The 25,192-nt window shown below is 32.5% G+C and overlaps 1 protein-coding gene across 8 annotated transcripts in view; it reads left to right on the top strand.

The window, feature by feature from the left end:
- LOC132906064 (neurotrimin-like) overlaps window positions 1-25,192 on the top strand; it is a 316,775-nt gene that overhangs the window by 245,529 nt on the left and 46,054 nt on the right. For all 8 annotated transcript variants that reach the window (XM_060957922.1, XM_060957923.1, XM_060957920.1 and 5 more), the window contains 3 exons: window positions 10,742-10,845; window positions 17,403-17,610; window positions 19,339-19,494. In XM_060957922.1, coding sequence (XP_060813905.1) covers window positions 10,742-10,845; window positions 17,403-17,610; window positions 19,339-19,494 — 468 coding nt within the window. The remainder of the gene's footprint in view (window positions 1-10,741; window positions 10,846-17,402; window positions 17,611-19,338; window positions 19,495-25,192) is intronic.

Raw genomic sequence — 25,192 nt, 5'->3', positions numbered from 1 at the left:
GCAAAGATCCTTAAACCCGCTACGTTCGCGAAGAATTATCAATATGCAATTAGCATTGGACCTCTTATCGCGTTGATTTTAATGAACTTCCGGTTCATTTGCTTCGCAGACTGACTTTACGATGCGTATCAGGGAGACGTTTTGCCTTGGCGAAAACGAGGAACGACGCTAACGAACTGGCTAAGATCATTGAACTACATTGTTCTTAAGTTGAAATCGTTTCTTGTGCTAAGGTAAAATTCGGACAAGAATTATTTTAAGGAAGTTCCTTTAGGGTATTGGGGAGGAAAAGAATATTTCTGGTTGAAACTTTCAATGAATCGGGTTACACCAATTTGGACGTACAAATTTCTGGATGTCTGGCGAAATAAGACTTCTCACTGTTACATCACTCGATTAAAAATCGTAGGAACATAGGTATACATTTGATTCTTAAATTAGCAGATGTTTTCGCAGTTCGCTATTAATTTGCAAAATTTATTTGAACCAGTAGAGCTTAACTTCTTTTATCGTCAAACTTACTATCGTGTTAAAGTAACATACGGTATTCTTCTTGCAAGATTACACTAATAATGTAACTTCAATGGTCCAAGACCATCCGTAATGGTTTCATTGAAGTTCATGAAACACAAGTTCATTGATTCTACCCCACTACTTACGATGTTCGTTCGTATAGATTCAAATTCGGATTAACGGATTCAATCGGCACGAATATTCACTTAATCATGCCCTAACCACGTTTCAGTGAATGAACTTTCACGTAACTGATATTCTATCGTAATTGAAAACTAACTGATAATATAAGCCAAACTGAACACGTTGTACACGTAAGATGATCAATACACGATTAATGTAAAGTTGGCGTATAACTTTCAACCAAGCCATACTAAGTTGAAACACGGGAAAGTATCTTCGGCGGCGTTGTCATAATCTTTTCGACAGTCCCGACCTTATTCAGGAACATAAAGTGGCAAGTAAGAGGAAGCTCATGACTTTCATAAGCCTTTGTACGTCTTCCCGTATAGAAGCAGTCACGCGTGCGACGTCGCAACTTGTTAAAATTCCATCGTGATTTCGAACTGTTGTTGGTAGCCCATATGACGATAGCTGCTACTGGAAGGAAAACCGAAAGAAACGTTGCCAGCGGGCCGGATAATCTCACGGCACGGATTATTGAGCACGTTCGGCGGCAAGTTCCTTTCCGTTTGCCTCGGATAAACCAATAAACTCTAACTTCATTTAAGGTAAACCCTTACGAGCTTCATGCCCGGTGCTATTCGACTTGCCCCGGTGATTCTGCTCGTTCGAAAATCCTCGTTCCACCCCGTTCAACGAGCCGATTAAAACTTTCTTTCCACTGTAAAGAACTTTTGTATCCATATTCCCGCGAACCTCGAATGTTCCGACCCCGAACGCTATTATCGACCGCGGTTGCCTTTCGTTCAGCTACTTTCCTATTTATACAACATACTTTCTCCGGCTAACCAGCTGCATTATAAATCTCCAGCTACCTAACCACTTTGTGTGTACAGCGTACAGACGTAGAGGTAGAAAGATCTACAAGAAGGACGGCGAACAAGAACAGAGGGAACTCGCGAATGTAACGTCTTTCTTTCGACAATACCTCTGTATAAATAATCGATCTGCGAACGTAGCTTTCGACAGATCGGTAACTAGCTCTCCAAGGTTTTTCTTTAATGCAATCAATTTGATATAGAATCGCGAACTCTTTCCCGCGATACCGAATCGAGAATTCTCTCTACGCAAGGGGAATGGTATAGGCTGTAAAGTTCGTCATTGCCGATTCAAGAATGTTCTTCGTGGTTCCGTTTGAATATCGTACGCGGGTCTTAACCGTTTTTCGAACGTTTCCTCGTCTACCGAGCACTCAAACGTTTTGGGCAATGGCAGAGCGGAAGAAGTTTCTCAACCGTTCGCTGAGAATTGCGCATAGAACAATCGACAGTGTTATCTCGCGGAAAATCTCGCTCCATCGAAATACTCAGTGAGAATGGTTGATTCGACTGGTAACCTCCTCCTCTCTGGTTACGTGGTTCCAAGAGACAGTTTCTAGGAGCGCTGCCCCGATTCGTCTGCACGGTCTGCAGTTCATAGCTGAGCATGAATAAAACCACTCGGCGAACGGCGCAATTCCACGGATAAAATTTTACAGGAACCTGTAAAACTTTATGTAACAATCGATTGCTAAAAGTTTTCCTTCGGATTCTTTAGTTTCTCTGTGGTTTTTGGGAGGGACATTTAGAAGAAGCGTTAGCCTGGATTCAAGTATTTAGTTCGTTGTTTTCTATCGTATATGTACGTTAGGTTTGCGTATCAGATTTTGCAAGAATTATAAATGGTACGTTACAAAAAATACCTATAATATACTTTATTTATTTATATTGTATATTTTATTTCTCGTTTGAAAGTTTTCGTATTTCTTTAAATTCCAATCTATCTCCACATTTATTTTTGAAGCATTGAGTCTCTAAAGAATTTTAAACATACATTAATATATGTATTAAATTTTCAATATGTTCATATGTTGTATAATGTTCAATATGTAGATTTATTTCCCCAGTCGTTAATCCTTTTCACGATAAAATCACAATGATAAGCTCGTGATAACAACGAATAGAAGAATCGAGATAAAACGAAGCCTGAAGTATTTTTTGTAACTAACAGCAAAATAAGATAAATCTGTCTAACGAGTGTGGTAAAGTGCTTCAATCTTTTCAAAATTTCAGCGGAGCGTTGCACGCTCGTGGAATGTCGTAAGGAAGAAAGTTTTCGTACACGAGCGTTACGTAGTCGACGAAAAAGCGACGAAGAAAAGCTTTGCCAATTACGAACTCTGTTTTCTCCCTTTTTTCCTCCAGCCTCGGAATATTCTGACTAACGACCACTGTCTAATAGACACTGATGCTGACAAGAAAAATTGTACAAACAGCTGAACCAGGGATCACTTTTTAGCCAGGAGACTTTTTCGAGGTGCCTGTCGTGGTTTCAGGGAGATGGCCAGGATTGATGAGGTGCACTGAGAAAATATTCTTTTCGCACTCCAAGTGGTAGACAACTTAGCCGTAGACGTTGCATCCTAGAAAGAAACGAGATCTTTAATTTTCTTTAATGACAAAGTGAACGTTCAAAGTGTCTTTAAATGCAGACGCTGAAGAAATCGAATTCAATATATTTCCCGGTAGAATGAAAAGACGTCTTTGAGTAAACGGCGTGCCGTATAATTGATAATAAGTATAAAGGAGTAGCTGTAATTTTCTTTTTCATAATTCGAACGAACGCTTGGTTTTATAGAATGGTCTGTTAACTATCGTCCGGAAAATTTCATTTATTATTCCGTGGAAATTGTATAGTTCTGGGCATTTCGCAACTTTAAATGGTCTTTAACTTTAGTTTGGTAGGTTATGAAATATTATGTTCTCCCTTTTTTATTCAGGCTTGAATATTCTTTATATAGAATTATTAATAATATTCCTGCTAACTTTTATCCAGAAATCCGTTTATTTTCCTTTGATACATTTTCTTTTGTATAATTTAATACCATCTACAGCTGCAGGTATTATTCACATGGGACGTTGCAGAACAATTTCCTTTGAAAAGGAAGACAATATTAATTAAACGTAACATTTACAGTGAAGTAATCAATTAACTGTAAATATTACTTACAAACTTTTATTATTTGTGGCGCAATTATTTCTCTGAATTTTCAGGTCATCGATTTTTAATATTATTTCTCGACGGTCTTGTTGCAGTGTAACTGTATCCATTTTTATTACAAAATGGTGTAATAGTAGTACGAATATAACAAAGAAAATGGGGAAAAAGATACGAAGTTTGACAAGTAGAAAATGAGAGAATTGGGAAACTAAAAACCTCAGGTAGAAAACTAGTAAGGAAATAGGAGTATTCGTTCTGGTCCTTCAAGTACTCGGAACTTCAACCAGCGCAATCAGAGATCGTAACAATGACGTATTATATCCCGCATTCCTCATTATTCTCCCTCGAATACGAGAAAGGGAATCTCCTCTACCTTTTACGGTATCCACAATCACGGAGTAAAAGCATATCGAGACAAAGCACGTACATCGATCCACGAATCGATAGGAATATCGTCCTTGTTGCTATGCTTCGAAAATGAACGTTTCGCCACTGCGTCTAGACAAAGATCATTCGAATTAAATTATTTCAGATATGTTATATTAAAATTGTACATCACAAAATTTAAATCGTATAAAACTGCAAAAATAATCGTAATAGAATTATTGGAATTATTGTTGTATTAGAAGAAAGACTTTTGGAAAAAATTCAGAAAAGTTTCCTGGTGTAGTAATATAATTTTACATTTTTTAAATTTTACTCAAGCAATTTAAAGAACTAATAAAATAACAAACACTAAAGGATAACATTAGTAGCATATTTTCAATCTGTCTATAGTTATCGAAGAATAAACTCTAAATAAATATTAAATACGTTATTCGTAAGCAGACGACAATTATTCATGAATTTGTACTTTATACAGCAGTTTCTAAATGTGTCACGTGAGAAATATTCGTATACATATTATTCCAAGTAACTTTCCTCATTAACCGCTGCTCGAAACATTTTACGTCAACATGTTAAACTATGATTTCTAAAAAGTTGACATTTTTTACTGAAAGCGAATCGTTTTTGTATATCGTGTGTGTATATATATACGCAAAGAGGAAAATTTCTAATATTTCTTAATATATTTTTCACGATTAATTCAATCGAAACCTAGACAGTTGTCAGATGCTCGATTCCAACAATATTCAGTCATAACAAAACTCAGATTTCCATCATGAATTATGAATTTTCAGTGTTTCGCGAACGTTCTACTTCTACTTAGTATCGTAATGTAGAAGTTGAAATGAATGAATCATTATGCACTTGGTACATTAAAATTTTCTACCTTTATCCCGGTATCAGTGTTATCAAATATTAACAAATCTTCGAATGAGAAAATTCGAAAAGAAAAATGAGAAACGATTCGCTACGTGTAAATATACGTATATGATAGTAAACCCAAAAAGATTAATATGAAACCTACAGAGCAACTAATATTACGACAACGAATATTTTCAAGATAATCGCGTAACTACAGCACACATTTAGTTGCTAAATAGAATTTAAAAATAGTTTAAATAATATCACACTACATAACGGCGTATTGAATTTTAAAATTGCTTTCCTGTGAAATACAGAAAGCATGACTTGCCGTATTTCTCTCCAGTAGTTCCATTCATATAATAGTCCATAAAGAAATTAATTGCGAAGATATTTCTGATACAGAAAAACCCATATCCTGCCTGAGAAGATAAAATGTAATTTCACTAGCAGCGAAAGTGTTAGCAGGCTGTTATTAGATCGTGGGCAGCGATTGCGCTCGCTGGCTCAGCTATCGTCGAGCTATTCTACTTATTCCACTGCGCGACATGTCACAGCCGCCATTCGTTGGACGAGCATCGTTCCAAAGCCATAACCGTGGAATATAGCGTGCGTGTATACAGATTTAGCTTAATCACAGTCTGTTAATCAGCTTGATAACAACTTGCAGGAAACGTGCTTACGAATTCTGGTCGCCACAGGCAATTCCCCGGCGTACAATCATTAACGGTATTGTCCGTCGATGGAAGATGTCGTTGCACGCGCGTTAATTATCCTTTTTGGCACGAAACAAGGATTACCAGAGGAGAACATAATGAAGTCTTGGCAAATTCACGTGCCAAAAATATCAAATTCATAGGTGTCTATGTCTAATTAATCCGTCGACTGTTCAAAAGTATTCATCCAGGAATATCTGCGTGGTTGCACGTTTGTCGCGAATTTTCATTCAACCACGCTCTCATTTCAATATAATAATATAATTCCTCCATCCGCTCTGTCACTTTCCTCGTTCTCTAGTCTCGCTGCTTCCTCCTTCGCGAATACGTTGAATATTCGCTTTGCATCGTTAGCGAGCGTATTGCTCGAGTTTTAGCGTGGAATCGACTTCATCCGAGATATTATTAAAAACGACGCGCATTCAAGATTTTCATTAAAGCTGTCATGTTTCGTGTTAACAAATAAACGATCGCCAAGTAACGCGGAGTTAGAGGGATTTTGCTTACTCTCTATACCTTGTTGCATACGTGTATAGGTTTTTCTTATATCAAATTCCCTTTGAAATATCGTTTAATTTAGAAACTGAGCTAGTTTGTCAGTAAGTATTTGATGGTGATTTTAATTCTAGGATATAAATGATAATCTCAATGTTCTTTTAACACGAACAAAAATTTTCCACCTTTTGTAGATTTTGTATTTTTATTTAGGATCGAATCGTTGAACTGCTTAAATCGTTCAAGTCGTTCGATTCAGTCGTACTCTGTAATCTCTTAAAATTTTATAATAATAAATAATGTTTCCACAGTAGCATTTAATCATAGCATTTCATAAATTGTTCATTACTTACTATACTTATTAATTTATCATAATATGAACGTTACTAAGATGATCAATTTGCACAGTATTTAATTCGTTGTCTAAAAGGATAATAAGCGTATGTATCTAATAAAATGTACAAGATTTACATATTTGAAATTGCACTGCCAGCAACAATTTTGCTAAAAAATAGTGTGAAGCTGGAAGTGCGGCACTTGTCTTAATTAACTCGTTACAAAAGCAGAGTACCGCGTTATTACCGCAATCTTGTAACACTCTTCCTTTTATATAGTGTACACTAGTGTACGTTATAAAATTGTAACTTTATTATTCAGCTCTGTAGGTAAAGATACTAAGGGATTTAACGACTTCTTTTAGCTAGAGAACGCTGTAATATTCGTACGTTTAACTAAACTGTAGATTTTTGCATTTTATTTATTCGTTGTAATATTTAGTAGCTAAGAAAAATTTCTGCCAAGATGCTAACTTCTTTTAGTTATGATCACTAAAATTTAAATCTGTATATATAACCGCAGTTTACTCGTAATTAATGAACAAAAGGCAAATCTAGAAAAAAGATTTTAGTTTCTTAATAAATCATATGAACGAATGAAATTCGATTTCCATCATTTCGAAAGTATCGAATGATCAGGTGCTTTTACTTACAATTTATTATGGGCTGTAATTTTCACTAAACGTTTCGAACTGCGGTTTAGCTTCTTGCTGATATATAATAGGGTAGAAATGTTAATAGCAGACTGAGCTCGTCGCTTTTGCATAAACCTTTGTGTCGTTTCAATTTAATATAATGTAGTGACTGATTAAATTAGAAATAATGGAACGTTTATGCCTTTATTATACTCTGTTTTCGTTGCACACGCTAGTGTATTTCACGTATTAACGGTTGAGTATTATTGAAATAATTACATAACTTCGACGTATTTCCAACGTTTCCTTGAACGTTTCTCCAAGTAAAAGTATCTTCTATTATTGCGGAAAATTGGGACTAATAGAAGGTTGTACTTTGATCAAACCAACATTACATTTTGAGTTACAAAATCCGGATTTACAGATTTAGAAATTGGAAGTCTTATTTGAATACATTAAGAAATCATACTTATACTTTGATATTCGTGTAAGTCATATAACTTTTAATATTAAATGTCTAGTTTCTATGTGTTTATAGTTACACTGATATTGATGAACACCATCTCGTATAATTCCCTTGATAGTCATTAATCCAACTCAAACAGGTCATCTTCCTAAGTAGTTTGCTCGTAAACTATAGTTCTAAGCTGTAGTTAATAACCAATCCATAACGATAACAGTGTCAGTAATAATTAAGACAAGGGTCTAAAGACCTACCTCCTCTAATATTTAGTGTCTCCCATTGAAAATTTGCATATATTGAAGATATTTAGTCCAAAATTCCAGAAACGTTTACATATATCTTTCCATTTTCCTGCATTTTGTGCATTAATGTTTACAATCGTTCCAGTAATTTGAAAAATTAACGAAATTCAATAATTTAGATAAGAACAGTATTAATTATTTTCAGAAAAAGTTAACAAAAAGTAAACAGCTGACATTATTAATTCATTGGCAAGAAATAATTAAATACGGTTAGAATATTTTAATATTTTAATTATCTTTTGATATATAATACATGGATTTTATTTAAATGGAGAATCTTTTTTCCTTGGCAAATATTTCTACAGAATTAAACTCTCATACATCATATTAATCTATAAAATACGTATAATTAGTGTAATTAAAACTTAGATTCAGTAGAAATGTTCAATGTTAGAATGCCTCTACTAAATTTAAAGAAATGGAATTTTTATCCTCGTGTCATTTTCCTAGCTATACAAACGTACATATATTTTGGATGAAAAATTATTTCCAATCCTGCTCACAGCCAAATGCACACGTGTATGAGATTACAAATGAACTTGTTCATCTCGCGAGATTGGAAGAACTCATAGTGTATTCTATATGCGTGAAAACGTATGCACCCCTATATCGGCCGAAAGCAAGCCTACGAAACACCAATGGCCACATTGATGAATTGAAATATCGATTTGAAGTCTCAATGGTCCTGCATTGTACCAGACAGAACGGAAAACCTGTTGATTTTATGAAGAATACCCTCGAAGGAATAGCAAATTCGATGGTGCTTCATTTTCGTTCATTTGAACGTTCAGTTTATTATTTAAAAAAGAGAGAAAATCACAGTTGATTGAATTAATAGAACAAAAAGGCACTTTTCATTCAGATTCCAAATTTTTTCTACGCAATTGTGGCGATTGTTCTAATTATTAAAGTTACTTGAAATTGGTTATTGAGAAGGTCTTTCTTCTTAAACTTTAAAGTTCAATAATTGCTTCTTACGGTCAAAATACTGAAAAGTTCTCATAGTTACCAACGGCTCTACCATATTATACAGCTGTTTATTCAGTCAAGTGTTCGTTGAAGTTCATCCAATAGAAATAAACATTTATGAAAAGAAATTGAAAAGTGATATTTCCTTTGATTTACCAAACCGAGCTCACTTCTAAAGGATTAAAAATGGAAAGACATTCTGGGTCTTTGATCTTTGTATTACAGAAATATTTACAATCACGTTTTCATGAATAAATCCATTAAGGAAATTATTGTTAAAATTTTAAAAATAATCTTTGACATCGACTCTTCTAACGAAGTCAGTATCGATCTAACAAGTAGATAATATCGATTCTCGTATTAAGACAGCTTACTTCGAGCTAAAATCGCCTCTGTTTAAATTATAATAATGCCATTTACAAACTATGTTATCGCTAAAAGAACATCACAAGCAAGATGAGGATTCGTTACAATTTCCATAAACACCTGTATTACATAAATTAAACGAATTTTTTCGTTTCCTTTTTGGTCTGCATTCGCGTTGCAGGTGTCATAATTAACGCGGTGGACCGCGGTATAATAAAGTATGACAGACATAATTAACGGCGTTCCTCATTTCGTGCTGCCGCATGCTGGTTTGAAAAGAGCTGAAAGTGACCCGTTCTTATCCCTTCTCACTGTTTTTTTTTTTCCTTTTTTCCGCCCTTTCCTCTTCTCATCCCGTTCATTCTCGTTTCACTCTGTCTCCCTCGATTTCTCGTTCTCCATGGGTTCTTTGAGGCCATAAATAATTCAGGTACTTGGGACGTCGTAAAGACATTAACGAAGGTAAAAGCTTTTAAGGGCGAACCCCGGTTGTATCCTGAACTCGTTATGCGGCTCTTAAGATAATAACTCGCAATCTCTGCTCACCAGTTCATTGTCCAACGATACACGGTATTTAGGTTCGACTCGATACCATTTGTTCATAATTGATCCCCTTCGTAACGTGATTCGTTTCGTATATGACGATGTGGGAATCAGTCAATGGTGTAAGATTTTGACAATTGAATTCATACAGTCACGTATTTTAACTTTTAAATATACTTTTAGTTTTATGATTGATTAAGTTATAACTTTTTATTATCTGTCAGACGTTTTCATGAATTGAAAAAATATAATCAAATTATTTTATGAGAATTAACATTGGACTGGTTTACATCATCCTGATTATCAATCTTTTGTCGTTAAAATAAAGTGCTATGTATTGGTCTACTATACAAGAACGTTTTGCATACTCATTAAAAAATATAATTTTATTTTGTGCGGTTGAATTGTTCTAATAATTATGCACATTCTAATGATTACATCAAATAATGGTAAATTTTCAATGAGCAAATTTGTGGAGTTTTCGTGTACGAAATATTATAAAATTTGAGTATTTTTGAAAATTGCTATATCATTAGTCGTGCAAATATTTATGGGCTAGGTAATAGGAAATTTTGCTTCCCATAATATAAAAATATTTTCGCGTAATAAAATTTTATATACGTAGAACGTGGCATTAATGTGTAACATGTATACATAAAATATTAAATGAAACACTGGTGCAACTTTGACACGCGTTTATTTTCGTGTACTAAATATTAAATGCAGTAGATACTTTCATATGTAATTATACCTACTTTGAACTCTTACAAGTAATGCATAGTAAATAAGTAATTTTCAAAATAATAAGCAACGTTAACATATGAAAGTAAAAGTAGATTGGACAAGTAATAAATAAATAGTTAAATAAAAATTGTTTCTTTTCAATGTAAATATCAAAATTATAAAAATCAAAATTAAATTTTTGAAAGATGTACCTTGATATATGAATGTATGAAACACATAGAGATGAGGATTTTTTAAATTTGTTTTCCAGACTCAGACCTGCCCAGGTTCGCTGAAGAAATTCAGAACGTGACCGTAAGCAAAGGTCGAGATGCTTTGTTAGCCTGTATAGTGGACAATCTACGAACTTATAAGGTAAGAAAAGAAATTACCTATCATTTTTACATAGAAATATAATTATGATTATAAATTGAACGAAATTTGAGACAATGGCAGATGACATCAAGTCCTTAAATTTATTTTTAACCATTATTAATTGATATTATTGAGCCACACGTTACTATGATATATTTTGGGGTACTTAATTTTATTTTCTAGCCCTTATTTTGTATGATAAAGATTTTTAAGCCTTTGGACAGAATACATGATTATCTGAAACCAATTTTATTAAAAATACATACATTTATCTTTTAGTTAATTAATAACATAGTATCGAATGTAGAAATACTAATAGTTTTATCACATAAAATGTAGAATTTAAAATATAGGAAAAGTCTTTAAAATTATGTTATCTTGTAACTTGTAACTCAGAAGTTAAGGATTAACGATCACATTTTCAAATTAACAATAAAGTGGGGATAATACTTAACTAAATCTCAAATATTTAACTTTAGATGTAATTAATGGAACTATCCACATTTATTCAACAAATGTGAGAAATTAAGATGTTATAGTTCCACTATGGATGGTAATTGGGATGGTATTAATTTTCGTTTAACATTTTTGCGAAAAGAACTAAATAGAAAGATGTAACTTTCATGCATTAAATAAAACGCATTATGATAAAATTAGCCTGTGGCGATTCATAATCACTAAAATTGTATGTTCTAATATAAACTCAACGAATGAAAGAAAATTTCTGCACGCGTTGTCATATCGTCTCAATGTTTTGCTTGCATAATGTAGCAATTCTATGGGGTGATTCATGGAAATGTGATAGAAATTAAAGAAAACTGTAGGATGAATATTTTACGTTTGCAAAAGTTCACTGTTAATGTTTCAAAATTATCGTATATAACTATACTAAATTGAAGTACATATTATAGTATTCATGATAAGAAATAATTATTAATAGCAACACGCTAGTCTAAAACCCTGAATTCTACAATTATTGTAATCTCGATGCTTTTGACTATAAATGAAGTTAATTTACACGAATGGATTTGTATTCATTGATATGAATTTATATTATATATACAGAATGAACTAATCTGATTTAATTAAATAATAGAGTTCTGTAACAGAATAGTACATTTTGAAAAATTTTGTAAATATATGTTTTTTGAAGTAAATGCAACTTGTACGGCAGATCAAATAAGCATGAACACCTTACATGTAAAAGCAGATGAAAAAAGTATACGATCATATTTATTTCGTGACCAGGATCAGCAGCACGTCACTCAACACAATCTATAAACTTCTCACGTTGTCTCCCATCTAATTCTTTGTCCTATATCCCTTCCACATATGTACAGACGAAAGCCGCATACAAGTCGTCGAATAAACGTACAATAAATTCTGCTCGATGAAAGTGAAAGTATAACGAGTGCTTTTTCGTGCTTTTCCAGAAATTCGAAACATCCAGTATAAAAATCGTAAATTTAAAATTTGTAAGTCTTCTGATCAGTTTTACTTTCATCTCTATAAAAAACGCCTGTGTTTTCTAATTATCTTATATCAGATTATACACGTTACTAACAAAATAACTATTTGAAATCTAATGTCCAAAAGACTAATTTCAATATTATCTGTATACGACATATTTAATATCATAAAAAATAATCTCAATCAATAGTTTGCTTCTTTGAAAGTTCCTATCTATTTGTTTGAAATCTTGTATATATTTGTTTCCTATCTAAAACATGTTGTATCGCTTTATAAGAAATTTTGGAAATTTTCGAATCAAAGTAGCGTGACAACTTAGTCAGCTTGATACTTAGATAGCTTGATAACTGAGAGATTAGTAGTAAGTAGTACGATGACGATGCTGGTCAACTACGGAACTGGATGTAAGTAGAAGTAGCTTTCGTGTCCATAAACTGCTTATTCACTCTATTATGGATTCACGATATATCTATCGCTATTTAGACTAGGAATACCAAGATCCAATAGTTTATAGCATTGCTAAAATTGTATATTCTAATTTCTCATGGATTAATTTTTACGCTTTAATGATCAGTTATCTCATCTTTAATCTTTCTTTCTTTGGATTAGTTTGAGTTTTCCATAGTCCTTTTACATTAAATGAAACCAGAGAAAAAGTCCCTATTTGAATAATTTCACAATACCTAGGTATTTCAAAATATTCAGTTACTGCTAAACATCTCGTGATCCATAGACGTATTCGAAACCTGAAATTTATATTTCTACACCATTAATTATGGTAAAATATTTCTCAAAACTCGTCCCTTGACCAGTATTCGCCCCATAAACACTACTGACCTAACAAATGCATACACAAACAGGCCCCTCTACTCTGTATCCGACCAAAAATCTTAAATCCACGAGCAAATAACCGTCTCGAGGAAGTCCGTTATTAAGCAAAGCTTTTTTACGCTCCGCTTGAGAATTTCGCACGCGAAGGCAAGGAACCCGAACCCGTTTGGGTCCGGTGGTAATTCTAACCGTGACTCGCAACAACGTCAACTTCAGCCGGCTGGCTCGTTCGTTACGCCAATGGAAATACATCACGGATGGTGTCACGTTGAATTATTAAAGTAATATGGTAACGACGCCGGTTCACACGATTTCCCCTTAGCCGATGCGGTATACTCTGTAACCGTAAAGAAGTATCACGCCTTGCACCACCATCCTCTACCCCCTTCACAGAAGTTGATATTCCCCAGACGGGGTTACTGGGAACAGGAAACATGCTCCTCTGGAAAAATTATCGCTGGTCTGCTTCTTAACGCGCCTGGAATATCGTAATTCTGGACTGCAGGTATCAAGTGAATGAAAAATTTACGTAAACGTGCGCAGATCTGCTTGAAGGCAGAATATTAGAAACTTTCAATTATGATTCTTGTAGTAACTTCTTTTTTTTAACAGGCAAATTAAATTTTTAGAGTGATTTAAAGCGTTTTATTGGAAATATGATATTTGGCTTGGGTTACATGTCTAGTATAAATTTTTAATTCACTTACACTTTTTGGATTATTTTCGATCTAGTTGGGTCTAATGTTAAAAGGAATAAGTGCTTCTCGGTGCTTTATTTAAAATAATAAATTTGTAGAACAGAAAAGCATTTTATTATCGGTATATTTTTAGAGCATATATTATTTTGGTGAAGAATGGTGTATTTTAGTTGCAGATCATTTTTACTCTCTTTATCATCTATTTACGTTAATTTACTTGTTAGCTTCTCATTCCATTGCTCCCAAACTTCGCGCTTTCTACTGTAGATGTATTTCAATGTAGATGCGCATAATTATATCTAAAGTGAAGGTATTATGAAATGGAGATAGTAAAGTGTCGAATAGTACCATAGCGTTCATCCCCAAATAACCTTAAATGCTCAAAAGTTGCAGCACCTACTTTCCTAATAATTAAGTAATTACTCATTTTAGAGGATGTTCGAGCAGACTTTAGGATGCCGATGAGTTGTAACAGTCTAGCTGGTGGCGCATTATATAAATCACACTTAGTTTGAACGAAGTGCTCTCATCGTACTTTATTTTATATTAAATAACTTTGCATCATTTTGCATCTCATTTTTCAGTGAATATTAACTCTTAAATTATTCTATGTATCTGTGTAATTATTTCGAGAAAAATTCTTAAATAGTTGATCGCTTTTTCATGGTAGGTACAAGTTAATTTTTAAATGCTAATCATCTTTCATTAAGGTTTCCACTATTCAAAAAATGTATCATTAAGTTAATATTTGAATCTATGTTTGCAAATTTATAATGTGGTTTGTATCGTATTGATAAACTTTTCAACGTGATTTTTGTAGTAAATTCATAGAAATTTGACAATAGCCGTTTATACAACATTTGCTTGATAAAGGATACACACAAAAGTTTCCTTGAATATTACACGATAGCTCATATGCAATTTTCCAAAATTGTTAGAAATAGAATTCTCGATAACCATCATCCGTCAATGTTTAATACAAAATTATGAAACAAGAATTACCTAATTTTATCATCTAACTAAAAAGTATCTCATTTAAATTTTAAGTCAACTTTTATGGTTTTCTTTAAGTATTAGCAAAAATCGAGTATCGTAATATGAAGATCTTTGAACTTTTAACGCATTTTCTATCCCCCAAAGAGATTTTAGTCACATAGAAGGCATAGCGATGAAGGAAAGAAAATGGGGTAGATTCTAAGCCTTCTTATACTTACCCCTCCATTCGGTGTATTCTGTGAAAGTTTCGAAGATCCACGAAAGATACGGAATACAAGCCAGCCAGTATATTGGATTAAGCGGCCGATAAGAACGAAACGATGTTGCATAGGGTGTCCAAAGCTCCGCGAAGGGAAACATCACGGATCGAATGGATCGAAAATGTACGCGTGAACAATCCCACAAGCGAATTTATGCTATCGAACACTTTATTTCTCTTGATTTCGATTTTCCAGCTTGTAATATTAATCAATAATTATATTACAAGAATAGATATATTGATGGAAAATATATTCTAAGAAAAAGATCGTGGAACATTTTGGAAATATTTTCAGAATTTCGAATGATTGAAGAACACATTTTTTCAAATCTTCTCCCCTTTTTCAAAATAATTTCATGATGCAAAATAAGGTAGGAAGTGTGAAATAATTAGATTCTATTAACTACTATAACTTTCTTAGTAACACCAAAACCTATAAAACATCGTGTTAAAGAAAACACGAACATTTTGCCATCGAACGCGGTATAATAGAAAACTTCGTTAATCTTTTCCATGGTTTTTTCCTTCTTCCGAAACAAGATTTCCTTTCAACGTATACAAGGTAAAAGATTTTTTCGATACGCCGTAGAAATTACGTTTAAGGAACATGCAAGGATACTTTGTCGCACGTAATATTTATGAAACACGAGAGAAAGTAATGAGACACTTATAATATAAATATTATTTTATTCGGTTATTTTAAATACAGTTTATGTTACAATGAATAATGCTTATTATTACAGGATATTATACCTAGGAGTACTTTTATAATTAGAATTGATATTTATACAAGAGTGTATAAATCACATGTAAAGATATAGTTATGATAGTATGTTCTAATATTTTCAAGTATACTAGTTAAAATATTTAATAAATGAAATTTATTCCATTAAGTATTTAAGTTAATTTTATGCATATTTATATCTATTATATATTATTTATTTAATATAACAGGACATTTAAGCGAGTGTTGACGTTCTTTACGTCTGGATTTGAAATAATTATCCTAGTTGGCATTATGTTGTTACGTAATCCCTGTGATGCTTCTCATACTAATCTCGTGTAACAAATCTCCATGTTGCCATTCCGCGAACACCCTCCGATTACGCTAAGCCTTTCGTGTGCATTTTCGCGAAGCATGTTTGATTATTAGAAGCTCCTTACGAAACGAGCACAACGTGCGACGATATTAAGTAAATGACGTAATAAACTTTTTATGTTCATTAGGTACAGTAATTTCCATATTACTTTTACAAAATAAAGAATTGGATTTAGAAAATGGACAACATTCTTTCAAAAGAAGTTTAATTTAGAATTTGAATCACCTGGCTTGGCCACTAGACTGAAACTGCCTGTCTTTTATTTGTCAGAAAGAACAATTATAATACATTAATGAATGAGTATATAAAGAGATCGTTGGAAACTTAATGGGGTCAAGAAAAATGACTGAAAATGACGTTTAGATATCACTAGCTAGAAAATTTTTTAATAACCTAAGTAATTAAGCTGATATTCAAGTGACGAAGATAAATGGTTTTCCCTATAAAGTATGTATAACTTTCCACCAGTTTACTTCCACTACGAGCTTCCATTTTTCCCACAACATTCTCCCAGTGAAACGTTTGATGTTAAGTATTACATGAGTTAACTAGTTTTGAGCATTTGTCAAATCCTTAATTAAGTCTCTGCATGAATTTATTTTTATCGTTATTCTGAGAAAATGAAATATTTCGATCAATATCTTCAAAAACCTATGTTAAAATAATAACATTGATGAAAGAACAAATAAAACGATATTAACAGAATGTATGAACAACGTATGGATATTCATATTTATCGACTTTTGTATATGTATGTTAGTTCTATACTCCTCTTCTCTTATTCATATAAAACTTCACATCAATTATCATGAAATCTCATCAAACAGAAACCTAACACACATGTAGATATTATATTTTAATAGAATTGGGATATTGTAGACTTTGTAATATGATAAACGCAAATATAGTCTGTGAACCACTGTATGTTAACCTTAATACTATTGTATTATTTAATTTAATTAATAATAGTATTACTATTTATAAAATAATGAAAAATAATAAAACAAGTAACTCTTTGTATTTTATAGCATAATTCCACTTATGATAGCGTTGCTCTTAATATTATTACATGTTTCTTAAATAAACTGTGGCAATCGTGCAGAAACATAAGAAAATTTTCCACTAATAATGTCCTTTCTCCTGAATGAACATTACGTTATCCTAAGCAAACTTCATACACGTGTCCACTTTTGTTTGTTTTAGGTGGCATGGGTGCGCGTCGATACACAGACAATCCTGTCCATCCACCATACCGTGATCACGCAAAACCCACGGATCTCATTGTCGTACAACGACCACCGAACATGGTACCTTCATATAAAAAAGGTTGAAGAAGTGGATCGTGGATGGTACATGTGTCAGGTGAACACAGATCCGATGAGAAGTCGACAGGGCTACCTGGAAGTTGTAGGTAAGCTCGTTACTACAACTTGACGTTGCTAGAATTTATGATTCTTCTGAAATATTATTTTCTTGAAAAAAAAATTTTTATTTTAAAGTAAACTTTCGTTTGGAAAGGAGAATAATCTCTATATGTGGAGGAAGAATAATATTACAACATATAAAGAAGGAAGGATCTACAAAAATATTTGATGCTTTTATCATTGTTATTATATTTCATTTTCTCATTCTCACTAGTAAAAATAATTATTCGCAAAACTTTTATTTCTAAACGAATATAAACGTGAATTCCTGTGTTTTATTTGGAATATGAATGGATTATTCTTCAACAATTGTTTTTAAAGTATAGCAGAAGCATAAAATGGTTTTAAATAGCTTTTCCAGAGAAAAAATATTATTCTACCAGGAAATGTATTTCCTAATAAAAAATGACGTAAGAAAATAACTGATGATTCGTCAAAAGAGAAACATTTAAACATTGTAAAAGCAATTGGCAGCCAAGCATTAGTCAGCTCGATTCAGTTAGTCTTTGAAGCAATTAGGTTTCCAGTTAGTTGTTAAACTAGGTTAGATGTCATCAGGCTTCCAATATTCAATCAGCAACCGAAGTACTTACGTTTCTACAAGATTAGCGACAAATTAGCTTGAAGTTACACTTTCAGGGTGTTAACAATACTATCTATTATCCATCTTATAGTAAAACCTATAATTTAAAATTTATATTTTTCTACTTTTGAAATTTTTCTTGTACCATTTTTATGCGTATCTCTAGAACTGAAACCAATTTTATCAAAATTCTTTCAACTTAACATTGGATTTTTACGGTCAGCATATAATATTTTTAGTAACAATTTTCATATTTTAACAATCAATATATATCTTGTGATATCTGTAATTGCTATGGATAATTATAATAGTAACGCAAGATAAAATTGATGTTGGTCCTTTGATTTCTAATTTTCTAATTAACTCCTGTCAATTCAAGAGTCTAATTACTTTGAAGACGACAGTATGGGTAGTATTAGACTAGGCCAGTATTTGTAATCAAATTTTAAATATATAGAAACATTATGTTGTATACATTTCTAATAGTAACCTATACTATATTCAATTTCCATGTAGCGTATTAAATCGATAAAAAAATATTTCTCGCAACCATATACTGTTTGAAATGTAACGAATGCAAAGCAGAATTTCCGCTCTTCTTTTCCAAACATGCAACTATGGTGTTCGTCACGTTTTGAATCACCGCTGTTGGATTGTCAAAAATGAGTTTTCCATAGTTATTGGCGCTGAATAAACTTTCATTAGAAAAATTTTTGAATATCTATTTTTTTGCAGAGAAAAGCACGAGTTTGAACTTTTTCTGTTTTCTGTTGAAAATATACACCATTTTTGTAGAATAATAAAAAGGAAATACAGCTCACTTTTCATAATTAGTATGTTCTCCAAATATATAATTTTTTATATTATTTTAGAGAAAAGTATTACATACGTTTGTTTGAAAAAACTTCCGAATAATAAAACCTTTTTTTCTAATGAAACCAAATAATTCAGTGCGTTTATTCGTGCCTCATTAAAAATTTCGTTACGATGTAAAAGTCTGTGAAACATTGAAAGGAGTTCTTTTAAATTAGTATTGATCCCGTGTTTAAGGGTTAAGTATAAGAACTAGATCGCCATGTGGAACATAAAAGACGATTATTCATTTGATTTCCACGTGTTTTCTCTATCGCAGTGCCGCCTTCCATTATCACGAAGGAAACGAGCACAGACATGGTCGTCCGCGAAGGTTCGAACGTGACGTTGACGTGTAAAGCTTCAGGCTATCCGGAACCTTACATCATGTGGCGCAGAGAAGATGGAAAGAACATAAACTACAACGGGGATAACGGTGAGTTTCGATCAATGGTTTCTTCATAAATTTTACCACAGTACGAATACGATAAATGCTTTTTTAGAGGGCAGATAAAAGCAATTTATTCATTTGAAGATTGATTCAGTTCAATATTTTAGATATCGCACATTACGTTAAATTTTCTGTGAAAATAATCAAAATGTAAAAGATTATAATTATTCGCGAAATATTAATTGTCTCTTGTGAAGTACATTTTTGTTTGCGTAATTTTTGTTCGAACGTAAAATGATTCACATTTCCTAAAAATAAAGAAAATCATTAACATAACATAACATGAATTCGAAGGCATGATTGGATCATATAGACTCGATAGAGTAGGAGACCAATACCATTGTGATTTATGAGGATTTGGAACGTAACGAGGATTAGGATCTCCACTTGAAGCCTTAGAAAATAGTACATAAGGTTAATTAATTAAGACTTCTAAATTCGCCTAATCTAAATTAGAAATCTGTGTTAGCGATAACGTGACTCTGAAGCTTCTTTAGTAAAAATTGACTGGATATTTCTATGAATTATGCAAATAAGAAAGATTATGTTAGAAATGTCATGTGCAGTTGTGAAAATATGTGTGATGTTTGGATTTTTTTTTAACGATTACTGGCGCTAAGAGGTGTGCGATTAATTATGTTTACAAAAACTGAACGTGTGAAAGTGTTATTATCATATCAGATGGATGACGGATTTCGCTAATGAGTCGATTGACATTTTCATTAATTACGTCGTATATAATGATTCAGTCACGAAGGAATTGTTAATTTCGCGCCAGGGATTTATAATTTTCGCGATAAAACGAGATCTAAATTCGATTCACACGACGTATTCAGTAAATTAATGGCAAATAATTTAATACTTCACCAAATTGGCTTCGAATTGATGAAGTGTCAACATCACGGTCTTCTTTCGTCTATGAAAATCTCTTTTGTCAATCTCTAGTACATTTTTATACTTAATCTATAGAATATTAAAATTCAAATTTTATTTCTCCGTCTTTTATTCAATAACATCTTAAACTAGTAATTCTTTTGAATTATATTTAATTTCGTTAATATCATATGTGATACATTTCGTAAAAACAACCATGCTAAATCTTCCTGAATATTTTAGAATGTTAGGACATAAATCTTAGTCAAAATATATCTATTGATACAAAGTGGCTATAATAATAAAAAGGTAATTTATAAAACCAAATGCAACAATTAATTACGTCATTAGAAAAAGAGGAAATGAAGTATCAATTAGAGATTGAAATGATTAATTATTGCTAGGGTATTGGTTAGCAATATAATTATTCACGAATACGGTATATCTGGCTCTTATTGTGAAACTCTGGTGTGAAATGTATTCAAGAGTTGATTCGTCGTTTCCGGATAGTTCTCAGTTCGACAATCGATAGCCGAACGGATACAGGTAACGCCGTTTCACACACGATATCGCTTTTTCGGATGCTACACAAAAAAGCAAACGACTAAAACGATCCTTCTTTTCTATGTCAAACTTGCCCGGAGTGTATATTCACTTTATCTGTATTCAGCTCCGACATTTAGCTACCTATTTCGTTAAGTTCTCGATTTACCTTTCACAAAATATGTACGGCTATGCTTGTAAAGTATGCTTGTCGAAATGAATTAAATATTTCTGTCGGAAATTATATCCTGGAAATTTAATTTAAACGAGATTCCTTTTAATGACGTGAGAAAAGAAAATTAGATTTAATTTTATTGTAAATATTTAATTTATTGTGTTTAATATCTTTAATTCATATATATGAGAAATTAATATTCTTAATAATATATAAAAATAACAAGTCATTGCATTCTGAAAAGAGGATTAAGAATTGCATAATTAAAAAATAATACAAAGCTACGTCTCGTTTTGCTATTTGAAACGGTGTATTTTGAAAAGTAAAGTTAATACCCTTTATGTATTGTTATTGAAAATTTATTCATCTTTGGTTTTGTTATACTAAAATACCGACAATATGCAATGAATTCGTACAAAATGTAGAATTTATAATTAAATTATGAAAACCCTGGCTTTACTTATAATCAAATATTTCAGTTATTATTAATAAATGAAAAATTATCCATCAGCCATTAATACGGAATAACCATGATAATCCCTTATTTACATTATACTAACATTTATATAATTTGTTATATTTATTTATTCGAATTATATTCGAACAATTAGAATATTTTGTAACCTTGTGAAAATTGATCGGTACGTACATAATTAAAATAACATGCCATTATGAGGTACTGAACAACCAAACGCCTACATATATCCATAGCATGTAAAGTTATAACATCTAAATTTGCATGGCTGGTCTGACGTTTTTGTTGTAACAGAGGTATATACTTGATTGTCTCTAAATTATTATTTTGCTTCGAATGCTAGATTACATTGAAGAACGTGTTCAATGTACCACGTTTTGGGAGTTCCAGTTAGGATACGTTACGCTTCGGACAGCAATTGAAATTTGTGCTGTGTCGGGCAAACAGGCTGTTCCGGAATTTCACAAGCTAAATTGGTTTCAGAAATTGCGATTTCCAGATCTGTTATTAAATATCAATAGTAATGGAGTTATCGTTTGAGACTCAATATCGATACGTTAAGAATTCTCGTTAGGAAGCCAATAGAAATCCGAATCGTTTTAATCCACATCAAAGTTCCAAAGAGTCTGTTGATAGAATTTTAATAGAAGAATACGAAGGTTACGAAAATTATTCGACGGAAAAATAGCATAATTACAATAATAACCGTTGTGACATTTAATGGATAAAATGTAATAATTTCCTAAGTTCCATTCTTTTAATAGTATTTAATAACCATTTTTCTCAACATTCTAATTTATAAAGTTCATCAGCATGCATCTTGTCTGATTCATGCGCATCAATACCACTTAAGAATTTAAACATTATTTCAGATACGTTCGAATCTTTTTATGCAATTTTGAAAAATAATATCATTTTATTCGTTATTTGGAGTTCAAATATGTTGTTAATTAAATCATAATATTATTGTTGGTTAGTTTAAACAAAGCCATATTATAAAGTAATATAGTACATAGTATAGTATAAAGTTAAAAGATCCAAAATTCCCTACAAGTATAGTTTAAATACATTATACACCATTGACAAGCTTCACAACGTAAAAATTTCATACTTTTATAAAACACAGTTTAATAAAAGTGCATATAACATATGCGTATCTCTCGCGCGTCACCAAAAGCTTCTCGCTCAAAAGTCGTCTGAATGCAGAGCAGTTTTGACGGTGCTGTCGATAAGTCGGAAGCAACGGGCGTGCCATCCTTGGCTTAATCAATAAAATCCAACGAATCGATATAACCCATGACGTAAGACTAACGAAAGTTTACGCCGTGGATATTCTTCGCACGAGGAAACGTTTGATACGTTGAACAAGGTAAATAATCGATCACCCTCTTATGGTTGGCGCGCTTCTAAAAATACCTATGCCTCTCAAGAACGCAACCTTCGTGGCAGAGGTCGCTTCGATCGATGCTAATTACTTTCTTAATTACTAATTATGAAGGGCATGAGAAGCGCGACAACGCCTCAGCTTTCCACCTCTATCTGTCCTTTCCGCTTCGTATCGTCTCGTCCTTTTCTTCCTTGTACACGTACAACCTCGTTTGCACGAACACACAGAGGGAAAAAGGCAGAGAATAAAAGAGAATGAGGGAGAGAGAAGTGGGCAAAGATGTACAGGATAGCGGGACGTCAGACAGTCTGTCGGTTCCAAAGGATTTTCTCAATATCGGATAAAGGCCGGATTTAATTTCTGCTCTAATTTAAATTTTCATTGCCCTCGAGGCATACTCGGGTTCAGACGCTCAGACGAGACTTTCGAAGCTTACGCCTCGCCCTAACTCCACCGTATAAACTGTCACTGATAAATATGTATGCGTCGAATCGTTGCGGCCCTGGATAAAAATGCTCCGTTGCATTATATCATCGCCTGTTCAACGGCCATTACCGATTCACACGGGGGATTAATGTAATTCGAAGGGAACGAGCAAGTGTTGTTGCGAATTTTGTTTAACGTTTATCGTTCCTCGAAGAATGTACTTTCGATTGGATGCTGTGTATTGGATGAAGTTTGTTAAACGTGGTTGGTGAATGCTCTTGAAAAAAGTTATTACGAAGTCAGTCGGCGGAAATGTTTTATTCAGTTTTATAGTTTACCTGAGTCTTTTTTGCGTTATTTATAATGGCGTTAACAACTTGCATAGTTTATTAGTATACTGATGTTTATACAAATTCATATTTTTTTTAATATCATTAAAAGATACTAGAATGTAGTGGACGATTGTTTTACTTGTCTACTACATATTATGACCAGTACACTCTGTGCATTTTTCGCTTACAAATTTTCTTTAAATACGTAAGAATACGCAGTTTGTTTATTGGGCATACAAGAAAATGAAAAATTAAATGGGGTTATATTGTATAATTTCGAGTATTTTAAGTAATTTAAGGCCGCTTTCACACGAAGATATACGTATCGCTAGTTGCGTGTCGTGTGAGTGTCGCCATTTATTTTAATGATTCGTCTTACCTTCGTACGAAAAGTATCGTTGTTAAGATACTGTTTATATGTATTGATTTATTACTTTTTAAATTGTCTCTTATGATGGGTTTTACATTGAATGGTTGAATGTTTATTTCATTACAGGATAATGTATTATGCCCTTAGTGTAGCACTGTATAATTCGCTCTTGTAGATGTGGACGAAATTTTTGTGTCTTATTCTAATTTTAAGAATTATGACTTGATTGTGTCCTGTCAAAAAATGTGTTACAATTTATGATACATTTCGTAGAAATCATCTTTAACATGGCCACACCGTTTCGAATTTTCAAGCTATAAATTAAAGGTCTTTAATAAAAGAGATCACGATAGAATTTTTTAAAAATTCGCTTAATTACCATTTAAATATACATCGTTTCGTTTTAATATTCTGCACAGTTTTCTTCATGAAAAAAATGTTAACTTCCATTTAACAAATTCAAGATATTCGAGAAATTTGGAAAAGTGACAAGCAATGTGAAAAAAATCCGATAGTACAGTATGGTTCAATCATACAGCATTTATTCATTTACCTTTCGCAAAAGTTATTACAAAGTTATCGAAGTGGTTTCAGTTGCGTGATTCATCTCGTATGTTGTCTATGGAAATTTTTCGTTTATATTTGACACTATTATTCGAATGAAATTTAAATTCCTGGGCAGAATAAAACGTCGATTATCCGAACGAATAGGGAGACAAATCCGTTTCGATAAACGGTTTTCCAGATAATCGGTTTAGAAGAACCAAAGTTACAAATATGTCATGAGAGGATATAAAACAGTTTTAAAGGTGAATGCTCATTGCACGGAAAAACATGTGATAAAGCGAAATATTCAAAGCAAATGAATTGTTTTAATCGTTTTAAGTTTCGTATTTCTTCTCAGATAAATACTTTAAAGTGAGATTAAATATCTCAATTGAAATAAGGTTGAAAACAATGTGATTTTGATAAATACAGAACAGTACTTCATTGGAGAAATCCAAACCGAAAGTATTATTCCTATGTCAAGTAATAATCTTCTGAATGAAATTACTTACGAAATGATTATAAAATGTTCGAGTTCCTTAGTTGTTCACTTTGA

Source organism: Bombus pascuorum, chromosome 4 (assembly GCF_905332965.1).
Source record: "Bombus pascuorum chromosome 4, iyBomPasc1.1, whole genome shotgun sequence".
NCBI lineage: Eukaryota > Metazoa > Arthropoda > Insecta > Hymenoptera > Apidae > Bombus > Bombus pascuorum.
Note: the sequence above shows the minus strand (reverse complement) of the source record. Positions and strands in the feature narration are given on the sequence as shown.